Raw genomic sequence first — 16,944 nt, forward strand, 5'->3', positions numbered from 1 at the left:
TCACCTGTTGTGGACTCAGTCTAGCAGCAATGCCGTTTAGGACCTGACCAGCTTGATCAGTACTACAGCTGTTGAGCCACTCTTAGTCGTGGACATTGAAATTCTCCACCCAGAGTATGTTTTGCCCCTGTCCATCCTCTGTGTTTCCTCCAAGTGTTGTTCATCATGGAGGAGGAAGAGCGAGCGAGGTACATGGTAATCAGTAGGTGGTTTCTTTGCCCATGTTTAACCTGAAGCCATGAGACTTCATGGGGTCCACAGTCAACATTGAGGACTCCTAAGGCAATGCCCTACTGACTGTATACCACTGTACAGCCACCTCTGCTGGGTCTGTCTTGCCAGTGGGACAGGACATATCCAGGAATAGGTGGTGTTTGGGACATAGTCATGCTCATGGAATCATACCTTACAGACAATGTCAGGCTTTTACTTGACTTGTCTGTGAGACAGCTCTCCCTATTGTAGCACTAGCTGGGAAGGAGGACTTTGCACAGTTGACAGGGCTCTTTCTGCTGTTGTCTTCTCTGCTGCCTAAGTCTATGCCAGGTGATCTGTTCCAATTTAATTTCTTTTGAGACTTTGTAGTGATTGGTACAACTGAATTAGGCTCGGCCATTTCAGAAGGCAGTTAAGTTTCAACCACATTGCTGTGTATCTGGAATCACATGTAGGCCAGACCAGGTGAGGATAGCAGATTCGCTTCCCTGAATGACATGAGTGATCCAGATGGGATTTTCTGACAATCAACAATGTTTCATGATCATCATTTGGGTCTTAATTCCTGACTTTTTTAAACTGAATTCAAATTCCACCATCTGTCATGGCATGATTCAAACCCAGTTCCCCAGAACATTACCCGAGCTTCTGGATTAATATGCTAGCGATAATACTAATAGTCATCATCTTCCCTTAAACATATGTTCCTTTTGATAATACAATTAAATTGAACTGAGGACCAAGTCATCTTGTGATCAGTCAGTTATGAAAAATTATCATTTTGCTTTATTGTCAATTTTGTATTGTGCTTTGCAAAAATTCTGTTTTTTTTAAAAATAACTTTAATCAAAGCCATTTCAATTTTGATCTTAATCCTAGAAACCCATCAATTTCTAATTGGTGATTGTGAAGTTCTCTAGAATGCTTATTCTTTATATTTTTGACAAGAATGAAAATTATTGATGGGCCCAAGCTGTCTCGTTAACACAGTGACACCTAATTAACACCCTGGTCAGACACACACCTCAGTGGCTGCGTGAGGTCCTGCCTATCGGCAAGCTTCTGAAGTGATAATTAAAATTCACCATAGGTGAAATCCTGTAAACTGTGCCTTACATAGAAAAAACTGTTGCTATAATTGTTAATTATCTCAGCTATGAACATTTCAAAAACAAAATCCTTATTGCGATTTTTTGTTAATTAAGGAAAGTGCATTCGGTGTTCTTGTTTACATTGCCTTTATTATTTCATTTATTTCAACGTGTACAGATTGCGTACAGCTTGAATACAGATCATGGATTAAAGTGATGACAGCTGGTGGAACGTTGTCACAGATGGTAGCCAAAAGAATGTAATTAAAGTCTCAAGATTATGTGTGTAACTGCATTGGATATTTACCTAAGTATATGGAAAAATGTGCAGCTGATTTGGTCAAATTCACATGTATTGGTGCTTTCAGGTAAATGCAGCAGGAATAATCTTTCTGGACATTTCACTGTGTGGTTATAGAAGTGAGTTGAACAGATACGCAAATTTACCCATTAATGCTGCTCATCTTGCGATGGTCCTTGTGTACACTGATTCAATAGCCTCTTCTGATCACTTTAATAAAAAAGACAAGGACTCTCATCATTTACTTCAAGATGGCTTGAAATCATTTCCTTGACTGTAAGGTCACTGAGTTCATCCAAACTGATATACTTGTGATGGATCTTGTCCTCTGTCACCACGACCACCCGCACACCATGCTTGTCCTCTCCCAATTGGCAGCCTATCGCTGAAGTCACCACCATGTCCAGATCATTAAACTTGCCACCAGCGTTCCTATGGTAATGGCCTGAAAAGATCGCCTTTACACCTGGAACAAATGAAAATGTTTAATCAGCATAACAACATCATTGTTGCATTTCAGACTTCTCAATTCAGTTTCCTTTGACACTCATACCTGTGCTAAAATTTGTGATGATGTTCAGTTTCTTCACAAATAATTTAGCTTTTTGAAGCCCGAGAAATGTATTTTAAAGATTTTAAATTCAGTTTGCAATTCTATTTATAGTACCACTATGCTCGATAGAATATCACTGAGTGTAATCGATGTTGGAACTGTTGTGCAGATTCAAAGACTGAGAGGAACTGGTGGAAAATACTTTTCAATACAGTTAATTTAATTTGGATTTTTAAAAAAATTAACAGGGCATGGGTCACATTCTTTTCCATATCGGTTTTTCCTCTGATTTTAAAAACAGTGAACCAAGACTCACTCACTGTCTGTGCTGGGACTTTTGGATATCTCATTAAGTTGATGGAACATCCCAAATGCTACTCAGTTGTTGGTGGAGGGGAGATTCCAAATCTCTTCACTCCCAGCTCATCCCAGATCCAACCCTTCAACTCTGCACTACGTTCTTGACCTGTCTCACCTGTCCATCTTTCTTCCCACCTATCTGCTCCACCCTCCCTACTGACCTATCACAATCATTCCCCCACCTACATCCATCTATCACCTTCCCAGCTACCTTTCCCCCAGTCCCACCCTCACGCTCCTAGGCATCAGGGAGCTACTTTTCCTTATGCTTCTATTTATTTCAAAAAGCCTGAACATGTCCCTTCTGCATGTAGGGGAGAGATTTCTGTGCATGAATATACATAGCTTCCAGCCATTCTAAGTGAACCACTTTGCAAGTCTGACTGGTCATCTCAAACTCATTGCCAGAGTAATTCATTGCTCATTCAGGATAAGTCATAAATTGTGAAATCACATCCAACTTTAGGCATAATTGTTAGATCCCAGCTGATGATAATACTGGATAAGTCAGATCCCAGAGTGAAACTTGAATTGACTGACCATAAGTTTTATTTTTGCTATTTGTTTGCTGAGGTTAACAATCACTGAACATATTCACAAGATTCTGATGTACTTTTAACAAAAGAACATCAAAGTTTATTAGATAGTATACAAAAACTAGTTGAAACAGTCTTGTTTAAAATATCAGAAACAAAGATCCTATCCTTTTATCCTCAATAAAAACCTTACAGATACTCAAACCTCAGTGAAGGATCACAGCCTGTCTCCACTTCAAAAGATTCTTGTTCAGTTGACATGACTGTTATTTGTTTATTTAATTAAATTTCTGAATTCACGATTTTCTTTTACATATCTTTCTTTTTGATACCCTGAAACAAGCTGCTGACACAGCTCACTTACATCTTAACATGAGATCCACGAAATCCTGTCTCACAGTTTTCTGCTTCTGGAGCTTTTCTCGGACAGATTTTTAAGATACTGGGTCTTTTTGTGCAGAGTGTTTTGGAGACTATGATACTAACGTCACCTTACTTTTACTGAACTTGCACAGACTGTCTGATTTCTGTCTTTCTGTGATACTGGACTCCTGTTGTGAGGCAAGAGTATTTTCTTTTTTATCCTCTTCTACCAATGAACTGTTTATCTTATTAGTTTTAAAAACCTCACTTAAATGTAAACAATTCTCCAGACAACCTGGTACTACTCTCATTATCCAGAAATGGAACGAAGTCTGTGCTTGCCTTCTTAACATAAACAATATAGAAATACAAATCAAAATTAAAGCTTTAAATAATTTCTCCACTTTACAACCTATGTTCCCTAACAATAATAATATATTTTGAATCTTCACCATGTACTGCTCTGGTTTTGTTTGCAGGGTTGTTTGAGTAGAATCAGTAGTTTGCTTATTGCAGACAAAAGGACATGTTTTTTGATCAATCATTAGGCACTGGAATGTGCTTGGCATTAATCAGTGCTGAAATTCATAATCCATATTGTTTAGCTGTGCACTACACTGAATGACTATTTGGCTTGACAGTAGCATCATGCAAGTAGAGGATACCAATCATGTTGCCACTGCATTTTGGTAGTATGAGACAGTTATCTTCCCCTGTGTAACTTGAAGTTGACTATTTACTTTTTTGATCCTTAGGCCTGTTCATGACTATATGCAAGTGAAGAATGATCCAATTGAGGTAGCCATTATCCTGTAGGATACTTCAGTTTGTCTACATCTTGTAGTACTGAAGCATACACCGAGTGTATGGACCAGTGCAGGTACACAGGAGTAAAGATTCACTTAGTGGATTCTCAACTAACCTGTTGTGGAAAGGAACCACATTAAACAGTTGCATTTCAATGATGAATCTGAACACAGAATGAGTGTAGCATGATGTTTAGGGAAATTGTTACACTAAATTGAAAATAAGAATGAGAGTTTTAAAGTATAGCTGGTGTGGGCCCATTGAGAGTACTGGGAGCAGATCTGGGCATCATACCTTAGGAAGGATATGTTGGCCTTGGAGAGAACATAACATTGGTTTATAAGAATGATATGAGGACTTCAGGGTTCAGGTATGGGGAGAAGTTAGACAAATTAGGCAAATTTTCTCTGGACTTTAGAATGTTAAGAGGTGAACCAATTGAAGTCTTCAAGATATTAATAGGAAAAGACAATAGATAAAGACAAACTATCTCCAATAGTTGAAGATTCTACAACTAGTAGGCATGGTCTAAAAATTAGGGCTCGGCCTTTAAGTAAAGATGTTAGGAAGCATTTTTACACTTGGAATGATAGATCTTTGGAATTCTCTTCCACAAATGGCAATTGATGCTAGGTCAGTTGGTAGTTTTATATGTGAGATAGATACATTTTTATCTAGCAAAGCTTCTAAGGGATATAGGTCTATGGAGTTAGGCCGCAGGTCAGCGCTCATCTCACTGAACGGCAAAACAGGCTTCAGGTACTGATGGAGGAGAAAGTGAGAATTCCTGAAGAAGGGCTTATGCCCGAAATGTCGAATCTCCTGTTCCTTGGATGCTGCCTGACCTACTGCACTTTTCCAGCAACACATTTTCAGTTCAGGTACTGATGGCATATTCTTGTTTCTATAAAGTTAAAAGGTTGCTTATCAGAAGCCACTACAGGTCAGTGAACACAGAGGCAAGATTGAGGCGGGGGAATGGAACTTTGTACAATAAGAGCACACAGAGCAGAGCTCTGGATGGCATCATACAGAGGGTAGAATACGGCACACCTGACAGATATGTATTAGAATGGTCAAGGCAAGAGGTAACAAAGGAACAAATTGGCATTCTATAGAGTCATAGAGCTGTACAGCATGGAAACAGACCCTTTGGTCCAACTCATCCATGCCAACCAGATATTCTGTATTAATATAGTCCCATTTGCCAGCATTTGGCCCATATCCCCTTCCTACTCATATATCCATCCAAATGCCTCTTAAATCTTGTAATTGTGCCGGACTCCCCCATTTCCTCTGGCAGCTCGTTCCATACACACATCATCGATGCTCTGTGTGAAAAAGTTGCCTCTTAGATCCTTGTTAAATCTTTCCTCTCTCACCTTAAACTTATTCCACCTAGTTTTGATCTCTGCTACTATTGGGAGCAGACCTTGGCTAGTCACCCTATCTATGCCTCTCATGATTTTATAAACGTCTAACAAGGTCAGCCCCCTCAGCCTCCGACACTCTAGGGAAAACCTTTTAAGCCCCTCCCTGTAGCTCAAACCCACCAACCCTGGCAATATTCTTGTAAATTGTTTGAGCCAATTCAAGTTTCATAACATCCTTCCTATAGCAGGAAAACCAGAATTGAATGCGGTGTTCTAAATATCCTGTACAGCCGTTACATGACCTTCCAACTCCTATACGGTGCACTGACCAATAAAGGCAAGCGTACCAAACACCCTTCTTAACGATCCTGTCTACTTGGGATCTCTACTTTCAAGGAACTATGAACCTGCACTCTAAGGTCTCTTTGTTCAGCAACATTCTCCAGGACTTTACCATTAACTGCATAAGTCCTGCCCTGATTTGCTTGTCCAAAAAGTAGCACCTCACTTTCCAGCACCATTGAACTGAGAAAGGCATAGAACTGGGTAATATTAGAAGTGGAAATTGGCAGTATTGGTATGGATATGTGGTGGGAAATTCATCTGAAGGTTTTGATAAATTTAGTTTTGTCACAAAATCGTTTCCAGGGAGAATGGAGTTGAGAAACATATCAGCAATGATCGAATGGTGGAAAAGACTTGATTTTTTTTCCCTTTATTCACACATGGGATGAGGGTGTCAATGCTTAGGTAGCATTTATTGCCCATGCGTAATTGCCCAGGAGCAGTGAAGAGTCAACCACATTGCTGTGGGTCTGGAGTCACATGTAGGCCAGACCAGATAAGGATTGCAGTTTCCTTCCCTAAAGGACATTAGTTAACCAGATGGCTTTTTCCAACAATCGACAATGAATTCACGGTTATTATTAGACTCCTTATTCCATTTTTTTTACTGAATTCAAATTTTATGGAATGTAATCTGAGTTATTACCTGAGTCTCTGGATTAACAGTCCAGCAATAATACCATTAGACCATCACTTCCCTCGATGGGCTGAATGGTCTAACTTTGCTCCTATGTCTTATGGTCTTATGAACAGAATCAATCAGCAGGAGAAAGGAGAAAGAACAATACCTTTGGTTTAGCTGCTATTTAACTGGACTGAGATCCTGCTCATCCAGTACTAACTGTTGAACAAACAGTCTGATTGTTTAGAGACAATGGAGAAAACAAGGAAGCTGGTGGTGAATGGAGCTAAGTGTCACCAGCTAACACTGCGCTTACATCATGTTGTGATGTGGAAACATAGTTGAGAAAAAAAATGGGACAAAGAATCTCCTCTATTACTGCTATTCAAGTGCAAGAAGAAGCTCACTTAATTTGGGAAAAACCCTCTCTGTAATTTATCCTGGGGTCAATTTCCTAACTCATTATCAACCTGGTTATAATGTGGCAGAATAGAGTGCTCACCTTTTGCACGGCAGTTATTCTTTTCAGCAATTTACTTAGCTGCTCTGAGTTTTAAAACGTAAAATGCCCATTCACACATTTAACCTTATCGGTTACCACTGTTTTAAACGCTGCCATCTCATCCATCCTGTGGTGAAGTACTTAACTTTATTCAATTTGGAATTAGTATGTTGGCAGTTATGTTTCTGCATTGTATCCAGCCTTTCAATAAGAACAGGTGTATAGGAATGGGGAGTAGAGAGGGATTGTTCACCCTTTAAGTCAAAGTTTTATATTACCTTGAAAAGTTTTGACTGAGTGAAATCATTCATGAAATGATACAGCGACATCAAGGAATGATACCAGAGAAAATACAAGGTTAAAAATCACACAACACCAGGTTATAGTCAACAGGTTTAATTGGAACTGAAAATGTGTTGCTGGTTAAAGCACAGCAGGTTAGGCAGCATCTCAGGAATAGGGAATTCGACGTTTCGAGCATAAGCCCCGAAAGCTAGTGTGCTTCCAATTTAACCTGTTGGACTATAACCTGGTGTTCTGTGATTTTTTAACTTTGTACACCCCAGTCCAACACCGGCATCTCCAAATCAGAGAAAATACAGACAGATATAACAGACTAATCAGCAGTTGTTCTGAGGACATTCAGTTGACTTGTTGGTTGTGTAACATTTTTCAGAATGAAAAACAAGGAGTGAAATAACAAATAGAATTCAAAAGAGGGCAAGTTAGCTACAGTGGAAAATAATCTATCAAGCTGTCACATACAAATCATACAACTATTAAGACGTTAATGGAAAACAATGTGCCATTAGCAAAGAAAGTGAGATGGAAAATTCATGGGTGAGTGCAAAGATTGTTTGAAATTAACTTCCCTCCCACATCTGGTATTAGTCTCCTTATCAGTAATTCCAACCAAGGGAACAACAGATCATCTCCCTTAAATAAATATCCATTTTAAATATTTCATAATAAAAAATGTTTTCCTAAGTTAAGTTTTTTTTAAAAGTCCAGCATTGATTATTAAACCTTGCAAATGATTTGAATTCTCCTTTTTGTTCTGATGTGCTGAGAAAAATATTTCAGATGGTTTACAAAAAAAGTAGCTTATCTGTTTATTTTCAAGATCTGCCTAATGCACATATCTATACATCCATCTTGAATGTAGTTTACAAGGACCGTTGAGCAAACAATTCATAATCACTTGAACTGAATAACAGAATCAAAACTTTAACAGCATTTCATTGAACAATTTGAATTTTGAAACTTTCTGCAACTCAATGTCATTCAAGTCTGTGGTTATGCCATTTGACATTTCAATTTATTCAGCTTAATGACATTTTACAGTATTTAGTCAGCTTATTCAGTCATTCCGCATTATAAGTAGCCATTCTCACAATTGTGCCAAGAAATGTAGACACACTAGTATTGATATGGCAATGATGAAAGCTATGTGCACCAATATAGTTTACAACAAAATGACAAAGATCGAGTGAATCCTTATCAGAGTATAGAGGCAGTAGGAGCATATTTAAGAGGGAAATCAGGGGGCCAAAAAGGGGACATGAGATAACATTGGCAAATAGGGTTAAAGAGAATCCAAAGGAATTTTACAAATACATTAAGGGTAACTGGGAAGGGAATAGGGCCTCTAAAAGATCAGAAAGGCCTGTCAGAGGAAGTGGTGGAGACCAGTACAATTGCAGCATTTAAAAGGCATCTGGATGGGTGTATGAATAGGTGAGTTTAGAGGGACGTGGGCCAAGTGCTGGCAAATGGGACTAGATTAGGTTAGGATATCTGGTCCCAGCTTATTCAGCCTCTCCATAAAGATCAAATCCTCCAACCCTGGCAACATCCTTGTAAATCTTTTCTGAAACCTTTCAGGATTCACAACGTCCGTCCAATAGGAAGGAGATCAGAAATGCACACAATATTCCAAAAGTGGCCTAACCAATGTCCTGTACAGCTGCAGCATGATCTCCCAACTCCATTATTCGATGCTTTGAACAATAAAGGAAAGGATACCAAATGCCTTCTTCACTATCCTAACTACCTGCGACTCCACATTCAAGGAACTATAAACCTGCACTCCAAAGTCTCTTTGTTCACTCACACTCCCTAGGACCTTACCATTAAGTGTATAAGTCCTGCCCCGATTGGCTTTTACAGAATGCAGCACCTCACATTTATCTGAATTAAACTCCTTCTGCCACTTCTCAGCCCATTGGCCAATCTGGTCCAGATCCTGTTGTAATCTGAGGTAACCCTCTTCGCTGTCCACTACACCTCCAATTTTGGTGTCTTCTGCAAACTTACTAACTGTACCTCTTATGCTCGCATCCAAATCAGTTATGTAAATGACAAAAAGTAGAGGGCACAGCACAGATCCTTGTGGCACTCCACTGGTCACAGGCCTCCAGTCTGAAAAACAACCCTCCACCACCACCCTCTGTCTTCCACCTTTGAGCCAGTTCTGTATCCAAATGGCTCGTTCTCCCTATATTCCATGAGATCTAACCTTGCTAATCAGTCTCCCATGGGGAACCTTGTCGAACGCCTTACTGAACTCCATCTAGATCACATTTACCGCTCTGCCCTCACCAATCCTCTTGGCCTGTTTTCATGCTGTAGGGATTCTATGAATCTATGAACTAGTAACAATATTTTGAAGAGGGGTCTAAATAAAGACTCTGATGATTTTAAAGAAAAATGCCTTCTCAGAGTTAATATTTTGAGTTCCAAAGAAGGGTAATTGGACTTGCAACATTAATTCTACTTTCTCTCCACAAACGCTGCCAGTCCTGCTGAGTTTCCCCAACAATTTCTGCCTTAGGATTTTATTTCCTGTTACATATATTATATAGCACATCATGGCATAATTTGCACAAAATATTCCTTACGTTTCGTAGAGGTGACCTCAATTGTAATTACTGGGATTATTTTCCCTGTTAAATGAATATTTAAAACACAAACATTCTAATCCCATCTCCACAACAAGAAACTAATTAGTGCTTGCACTGAGGGATGTAATCTATCGTTAAACACATCTCATTACCTCGTTAACTAATTTAATCCTTCACCAAATTAATTTTTAATGTATATCGCAAGTGAAATACATTCTGAAGGCCAATGGGATATAATTCATATCAATTGAACATTTTTGAGAGCTAATTATTGTAATGGTTTTATTACATATACATAGGTAGGTACGTTGTACTCATATTTTCCACTTAACCCACTTACAATGAATTGTATTAGGACATACTTTCCCACAAGGTTACAATGTCCTTTACTTCATGAATCTCTTCTACTTAACAATTACTTTCATAAAGTCTGGTGAATCTGGGATCATATGCATAAATTTACCATGGATGTAACCTTTCTCATTTGTATACAATTTCTTTGCTCATTCCTCCTCAAGCATCAAGTCTAAAACAGGTACCTAAGCAGTTCCTTTAAAAAACAAATTCCATAAATTCTACATCCTGATATTTCATTCAGAAGTTCATGATACTTAAGCCAAACATCTGATTTTGTAGGATGGGAGAATTATCAGCTCACTCATGGCCAAAACAAATATAAACCCATGTTGCATTTATATGGAGAAATATGCTGAAGAAGGCTAGCTTATTTTTAGATAAAATATCCTTTTACGTGCTTTCCCCTCAGACACCATTAAAAAAATAATTCATTATGATTGTCATGCTACTTTGCTAAACAGTGTAAATATTTCATTAGTACTTATTTATTATTCAGTTACTTTGCATTAGATTCATAATTTCTTTAAACATAACCAATCTACCATGCTATACAAAAAAAAATACATAATCTTCAATATCCAAAATTTTTACACGGAGCAAGGAGTAAGAATGAGTCAGCATACAGATTCTGAGCAGGAACTACCGGGAAGGACTCGTTGTCTTAACATTTCCTTTTGCTCGAGGTGTGGTGACCCTCAGTTTAAACCACCACCACTCAGCTCTCTCTAATGAGAGAGAAGCCCGGTAGCCATCTGGAACTATGGCAAGTTTACCTTTCAGGGCTCTTTTGGTGCAGTGATAGGAGATATGTGGCTCAGATTCTCAAGTCACACTTGCTCCAGAGGTGTGTAACAATCTGATTAGAAAACACTCTGAACAAGAGCTGCGGCTGACCTAACATTTTTGATATTCCATTTGTATCATGGAGAAATTAATGGGGAGACAGGGTGGCTTCATGATATGTTGCTGCATTTTTCAATGGTACCTCTGCACTGCACTGTCAGATAAGAAGCAAATGTTATATAATCTAACTTTTCCTTAGCTTTGAAATGTCACTGTCACTGACCATCATTCCACAGAAAGACGTTGGGTTACTGGCCCACAAAGCTTCAACAGGAGATTAAAATGTTTATTAAAACTGCTTCGTAGTCATGACTTTTAACAGCAACGGCAAAGGTTCAAACTAAAGACTTTACCTTTGTCACAATCCTGGAACAGACCTCTCAAGTTCTGTTTTGATCTGGCAATGGACCAATAACTTTTATCTTTAAAGTAGAAAATGTGAGAGATCCGGCGACTTCAGTAAGACAATAAAGCCACAAGATTGGACAGTTTTGATCAAACAAAGTTGAAACAATAATACAATTTACAATGCACATACAACTGATTTCTAATTCTCAGAATTAACCTGGTAAATATACGTAATAGATTATATGAACACCCCAAGTGTACATCAAATAGCAAATGTGTTAAAGACTAACCTCTCAGAGTTCTCAGCAACTTCCCTAGATGTTAATGCTACAGCGGGTCATTAAATTTCATATCAATTCACGAGGGATTACAAGTCTTCACTTCTCTGATCTGAACTTGAAACTCCCTCTCAAGAGCCGTCTGTCACAAACTGCATTAATGTTTCCATCTTTGTTGATCACCTTTCTTTCCTGTGTGCTTATTTCAATGGACTCCAAACTTGCACTCCAGTATAGGTTGTTCTGCTAAAACGCATGTTTCATTAACATGAATTTGTTGTAATTCAATTGACGAACTGGGGACACTGTTTCTAAAGCGCAAACTTTTAAAATGTGTTGGCTGCAATGTGATTACATCATCAACACTTTAAGCACTATTTCTAAAGCACGATTTTTCGACAATGCAGAGTTGCGCAAGAACGCAACCATCGCATTATAAAAGAATATCCTGTACTTTTTCACAAGAATAACTCCAGCTCTTCACTAACAGTGTGCTCCATCAAGCCAATACTGCCACTGGATTTTTCTGAGCTCTAATCTTGCTCAGGTTTGTGTCATAAATATTAAATCATTGGTAGCTGGCTTCCCTTGTACAAAAAAGGGATATTCATTGTAGATTTTATTCACACCTTTGTGAAGAACTGCGTTGATGTTACAGTTATACAAACATTAGTGCTAGAAAAGCTAAAAGGTCTTAAAGTTGATAAATCTCCTGGCCCTGATTCTGAGAGAGGTGGCTGAGGAAATAGCAGAGGCGTTGATTCAGATCTTTCAAAAGTCACTGGAGTCAGGGAAAGTACCGGATAATTGGAAGATCGCTGTTGTAACCCCCTTGTTCAAGAAAGGATCAAGGCAAAAGATGGAAAATTATAGGCCAATTAGCCTAACCTTGGTTGTTGGTAAAATTCTAGAATCCATCATTAAGGATGAGGTTTCTAAATTCTTGGAAGAGCAGAGTCTGATTAGAACAAGTCAACATGGATTTAGTAAGGGGAGGTCGTGTCTGACAAACCTGTTGGAATTCTTTGAAGAGGTGACAAGTAGGTTAGACCAGGGAAACCCAGTGGATGTGGTCTATTTAGACTTCCCAAATGCCTTTGATAAGGTGCCACACGGGAGGCTACTGAGCAAGGTGAGGGCCCATGGTTTTCGAGGTAGGCTACTGGTATGGATTGAGGATTGGCTGTCTGACAGAAGGCAGAGAGTTGGGATAAAAGGTTCTTTTTTGGAATGGCAGCCGGTCACAAGCGGTATCCTGCAGGGTTCAGTGTTGGGGCCCCAGCTGTTCACGTTATATATTAATGATCTGGATGAAGGGACTGGGGGCATTCTAGCGAAGTTTGCCAATGATATGAAGTTAGGTGGACAGGCAGGTAGTACTGAGGAAGTGGGGAGGCTGCAGAAGGATCTAGACAGTTTGGGAGAGTGGTCCAGGAAATGGCTGATGGAATTCAACGTGAGTAAATGCGAGGTCTTGCACTTTGGAAAAAAGAATATAAGCATGGACTACTTTCTAAACAGTGAGAAAATTCGTAAAGCCAAAGTACAAAAGGATCTGGGAGTGCTAGTCGAGGATTCTCTAAAGGTAAACATGCAGGTTGAGTCCGTGATTAAGAAAGCGAATGCAATGTTGTCATTTATCTCAAGAGAGTTGGAATATAAAAGCACCGTTGTGCTACTGAGACTTTATAAAGCTCTGGTTAGGCCCCATTTGGAGTACTGTGTCCAGTTTTGGTCCCCACACCTCAGGAAGGACATAGTGGCACTGGAACGTGTCCAGCGGAGATTCACATGGATGATCTCTGGAATGGTAGGTCTAACATACGAGGAACGGCTGAGGATCCTGGGATTGTATTCATTGGAGTTTAGAAGATTGAGGGGAGACTTAATAGAAACTTACAAGATAATACATGGCTTGGAAAGGGTGGACGCTAGGAAATTGTTTCCGTTAGGCGAGGAGACTAAGACCCACGGACACCGCCTTAGAATTAGAGGGGGTAAATTCAGAACAGAAATGCGGAGACATTTCTTCAGCCAGAGAGTGGTGGGCCTGTGAAATTCATTGCCGCAGAGTGCAGTGGAGGCGGGGATGCTAAATGTCTTCAAGGCAGAGATTGATAGATTTTTGATGTCACGAGGAATTAAGGGCTATGGGGAGAATGCGGGTAAGTGGAGGTGAAATGCCCATCAGCCATGATTGAATGGTGGAGTGGACTCGATGGGCCGAATGGCGTTACTTCCACTCCTATGTCTTATGGTCTTATCTTCTGTCAGGGTCTGTCAGGTGCAAGTTCTTGTAGCAAGCACTAGAATTTACTGATCTAGAGATTGCCAGGATATTTGAACTGTTGTTCTGAACCTGGCTGCAACTTCAGGAATTAGCACAAGCACAAATTAACTCAGGTATCCTGAAGTTGCAGTGTAAGACCATGAGACATTGGAGCATAAGTAGGCCATTCAGCCCATCAAGCCTGCTTCACTATTCAGTGAGATCATATTTGATCTCTTAATCCTTAATTTCACTTTCCCATCTTGTCTTCCTAACGCCTAATTCACTTAGTAACTAAACATCTATGTATCTCAGCTTTGAATACATTCAAGGACCCAAACTTGACAGCCCTTTGGGGTAAAGAATATCACAGATGCACTATCTGCTGAGAGAAGAAATTCCTCTTAATCACTGACTTAAATGCGTGACCTCTTATTCGTTTAGACAAAGGGTAGCCAATGGATGTGATCTATTTGAATTTCCAGAATGCCTTTCACAAGGTGCTACACAGGAGGTTGCTGAATAGGATCATAGCCCATGGTGTAAGGGGCAAGATAGTGGGATGCATAGAGGATTGACTGATTGGAAGAAGGCAGAGCGTGGGGCTAAAGGGATCTTTCTCAGAATGACACTCGGTGACTAGTGGAGTTCCACAGGGGTCCGCATTGGGACAATAACTATTCATTATACATTAATGATCTGGACAGAGGAATGGAGGTCATTGTTGTTAAGTTTGCAGATGAGCACAAAGATAGTTGGATGGCCAGGTCATCTTGGTGAGATAGGGAAGCTGCAGTGGACTTGGACAGAACAGACTAGGAGAGTGGGCAAGAATTTACAGATGGAGTACAATGTTCAAAAATATAAGGTTATGCACTTTCATAGGAAGAATAGAGGTGCAGACTGTTTTCTAAATGGGGAAAGGCTTTGGAAATTTGAAGCACAAATAATTCAGAATTCAGAATTCTCTTAATGTTAACAAGCAGGTTCAGCTAGCTTCTCATTTTGACACTACGGCCTACCAAACATACAGTTATTAAAATACACAATTGAAGAACATCTTATGAGGTTACTTATCTTCGTAAAATTTGTTGGTTAAAGCTAATAATTATCCATTTTTAGTCTTAGATACTGGATGAAAATGATGTTCATGTCAGCCGAAATTAAACTAAACGGACTCTACCAGCAGTTATGTAATCTTACCCAGGAGGCATTGCAACCACTTGCTTTTCATAGAAAATTCATGTCGAGCAGCCTTTGTATTTGTAATACAATACCTAATCATATCACAGGAGTAAAGTGATGTCTGTTTAGCTCTGGATTATTCCTCTAACAAACCAATTTTTAAAAAAAATCCCTATGTACAATGAGTGTGGACTTAAGAGTTCCCTCAATATATCAAAAATTTAAATTAATAAATTAATAGAAAGCTGAAGGTCATTGCTTTCAGCTCAAACTTAATTAGCTTTTCTTAAGCCCTGCTTTAGGGATGAAATGTAGTTGCAATTCAGTTGTAAATGGCATAGAATATTCTTGTGCCATACTTGGTTATATCAAAACAACCGAAATTAATAAAAGCAGATTATACTGTTATTAACCTTCTTTACACAAATAGTGCACATGGTTCAAGGTCATGAATATTAATATTCTTTTCAGAATGCAAAGTATTTCTCAATCTTTTATTCTAATTTGTGTCAATTGTTTCCTGTCCATCACTGGATTTATTCCTACATAGAACATACATTATTGAACTGAGAAAAAAGATAACCAACGACTTATTTCCATTTGTCTGACACTGGCACCTAGACAAACCATTAGAGATACGCTTTTGAGATTTAAATGGATTAAATGTTTTGGCCTTTAGATTCCTTTTTCTGTGGAAACATCTTTCCCTTAATATATCCCAAAGACACCAATGAGATATAGAAGGCATCATGTGGAGATTCACAGAGAGAGACTAGTACTTCTGCTCTTTGGTTAGTACAGACATGCATAAACAGCACAAGTGAAAACAGCCTAGAATCTTCATCTCGCTGCTGAGATTCTTTCGTGGTGCAGTACATCAAAACGTTTTCCATTCCTTTATATGAAAGAGGCTTGAATCCACATATGAAGTCTCATTAAATTTCAGGCATTCCAGCTTCCTCTTTAAGAATGGTTGCACCTTTTATGAGTTTGCATTTGCTTATAATTTGGATGCTAAAAGCAACTACGCTTGAACCTTAATGAGGGCCAGTCGTATCACTGATTTGCTTAGAACCATGTCCTTTCTGGTACAATTGCCTCCATTTAACCTTCATAAAAATCTAATACATGGGGTAGTTTTCAGCTGTGTTATTTTAGCATATGACATCTTCTAAGCAGACAATCAGAGAGAAAACCTAAAGAGGGCTTTTTTGAACCCCACTGAAAATGTGTTGCTGGAAAAGCGCAGCAGGTCAGGCAGCAGGAGAATCGATGTTTCGGGCATGAGCCTTGGATGCTGCCTGACCTGCTGCGCTTTTCCAGCAACACATTTTCAGCTCTGATCTCCAGCATCTGCAGTCCTCACTTTCTCCTTTTTTTGAACCCTCCCAATTTACTCCAATTATGTAAGGGGAGGAGAAGAGGAAATGAAAAAGCAAAAAGCAGGAAAGCTAAAATAGCAAAGCTTTAGGGAAACATGGAAGTCATTCAGAAATGGTGGGGGGTGGTTACAATAAATGGTTTTAAGGAGGAGAAGACAAAAATCAAAGAATGCAAGTTAAAAGGTTTAAAAAAAACAAAATGAGTGAACACAAAGGAAGATTAAAGAAACACACAGAAAGTAGAAATCAAAGGTTAAAATATCCTCTGCTGAAAATAAAGAGTTAGCCTGTAAGTTTTAAAAGTTCAGAT

The 16,944-nt window shown here is 39.1% G+C and overlaps 1 protein-coding gene across 1 annotated transcript in view; it reads right to left on the reverse strand.

Annotated features, from left to right (window-relative positions):
* Positions 1–1,437: 1,437 nt before the first annotated feature.
* cpped1 (calcineurin-like phosphoesterase domain containing 1) overlaps positions 1,438–16,944 on the reverse strand; it is a 188,729-nt gene continuing 173,222 nt past the window's right edge. Inside the window, exon 4 of the mRNA XM_060840113.1 lies at positions 1,438–2,074. Coding sequence (XP_060696096.1) covers positions 1,821–2,074 — 254 coding nt within the window. The 3' untranslated portion in view covers positions 1,438–1,820. The remainder of the gene's footprint in view (positions 2,075–16,944) is intronic.

Source organism: Hemiscyllium ocellatum, chromosome 20, assembly GCF_020745735.1.
Source record: "Hemiscyllium ocellatum isolate sHemOce1 chromosome 20, sHemOce1.pat.X.cur, whole genome shotgun sequence".
NCBI classification, from domain to species: domain Eukaryota; kingdom Metazoa; phylum Chordata; class Chondrichthyes; order Orectolobiformes; family Hemiscylliidae; genus Hemiscyllium; species Hemiscyllium ocellatum.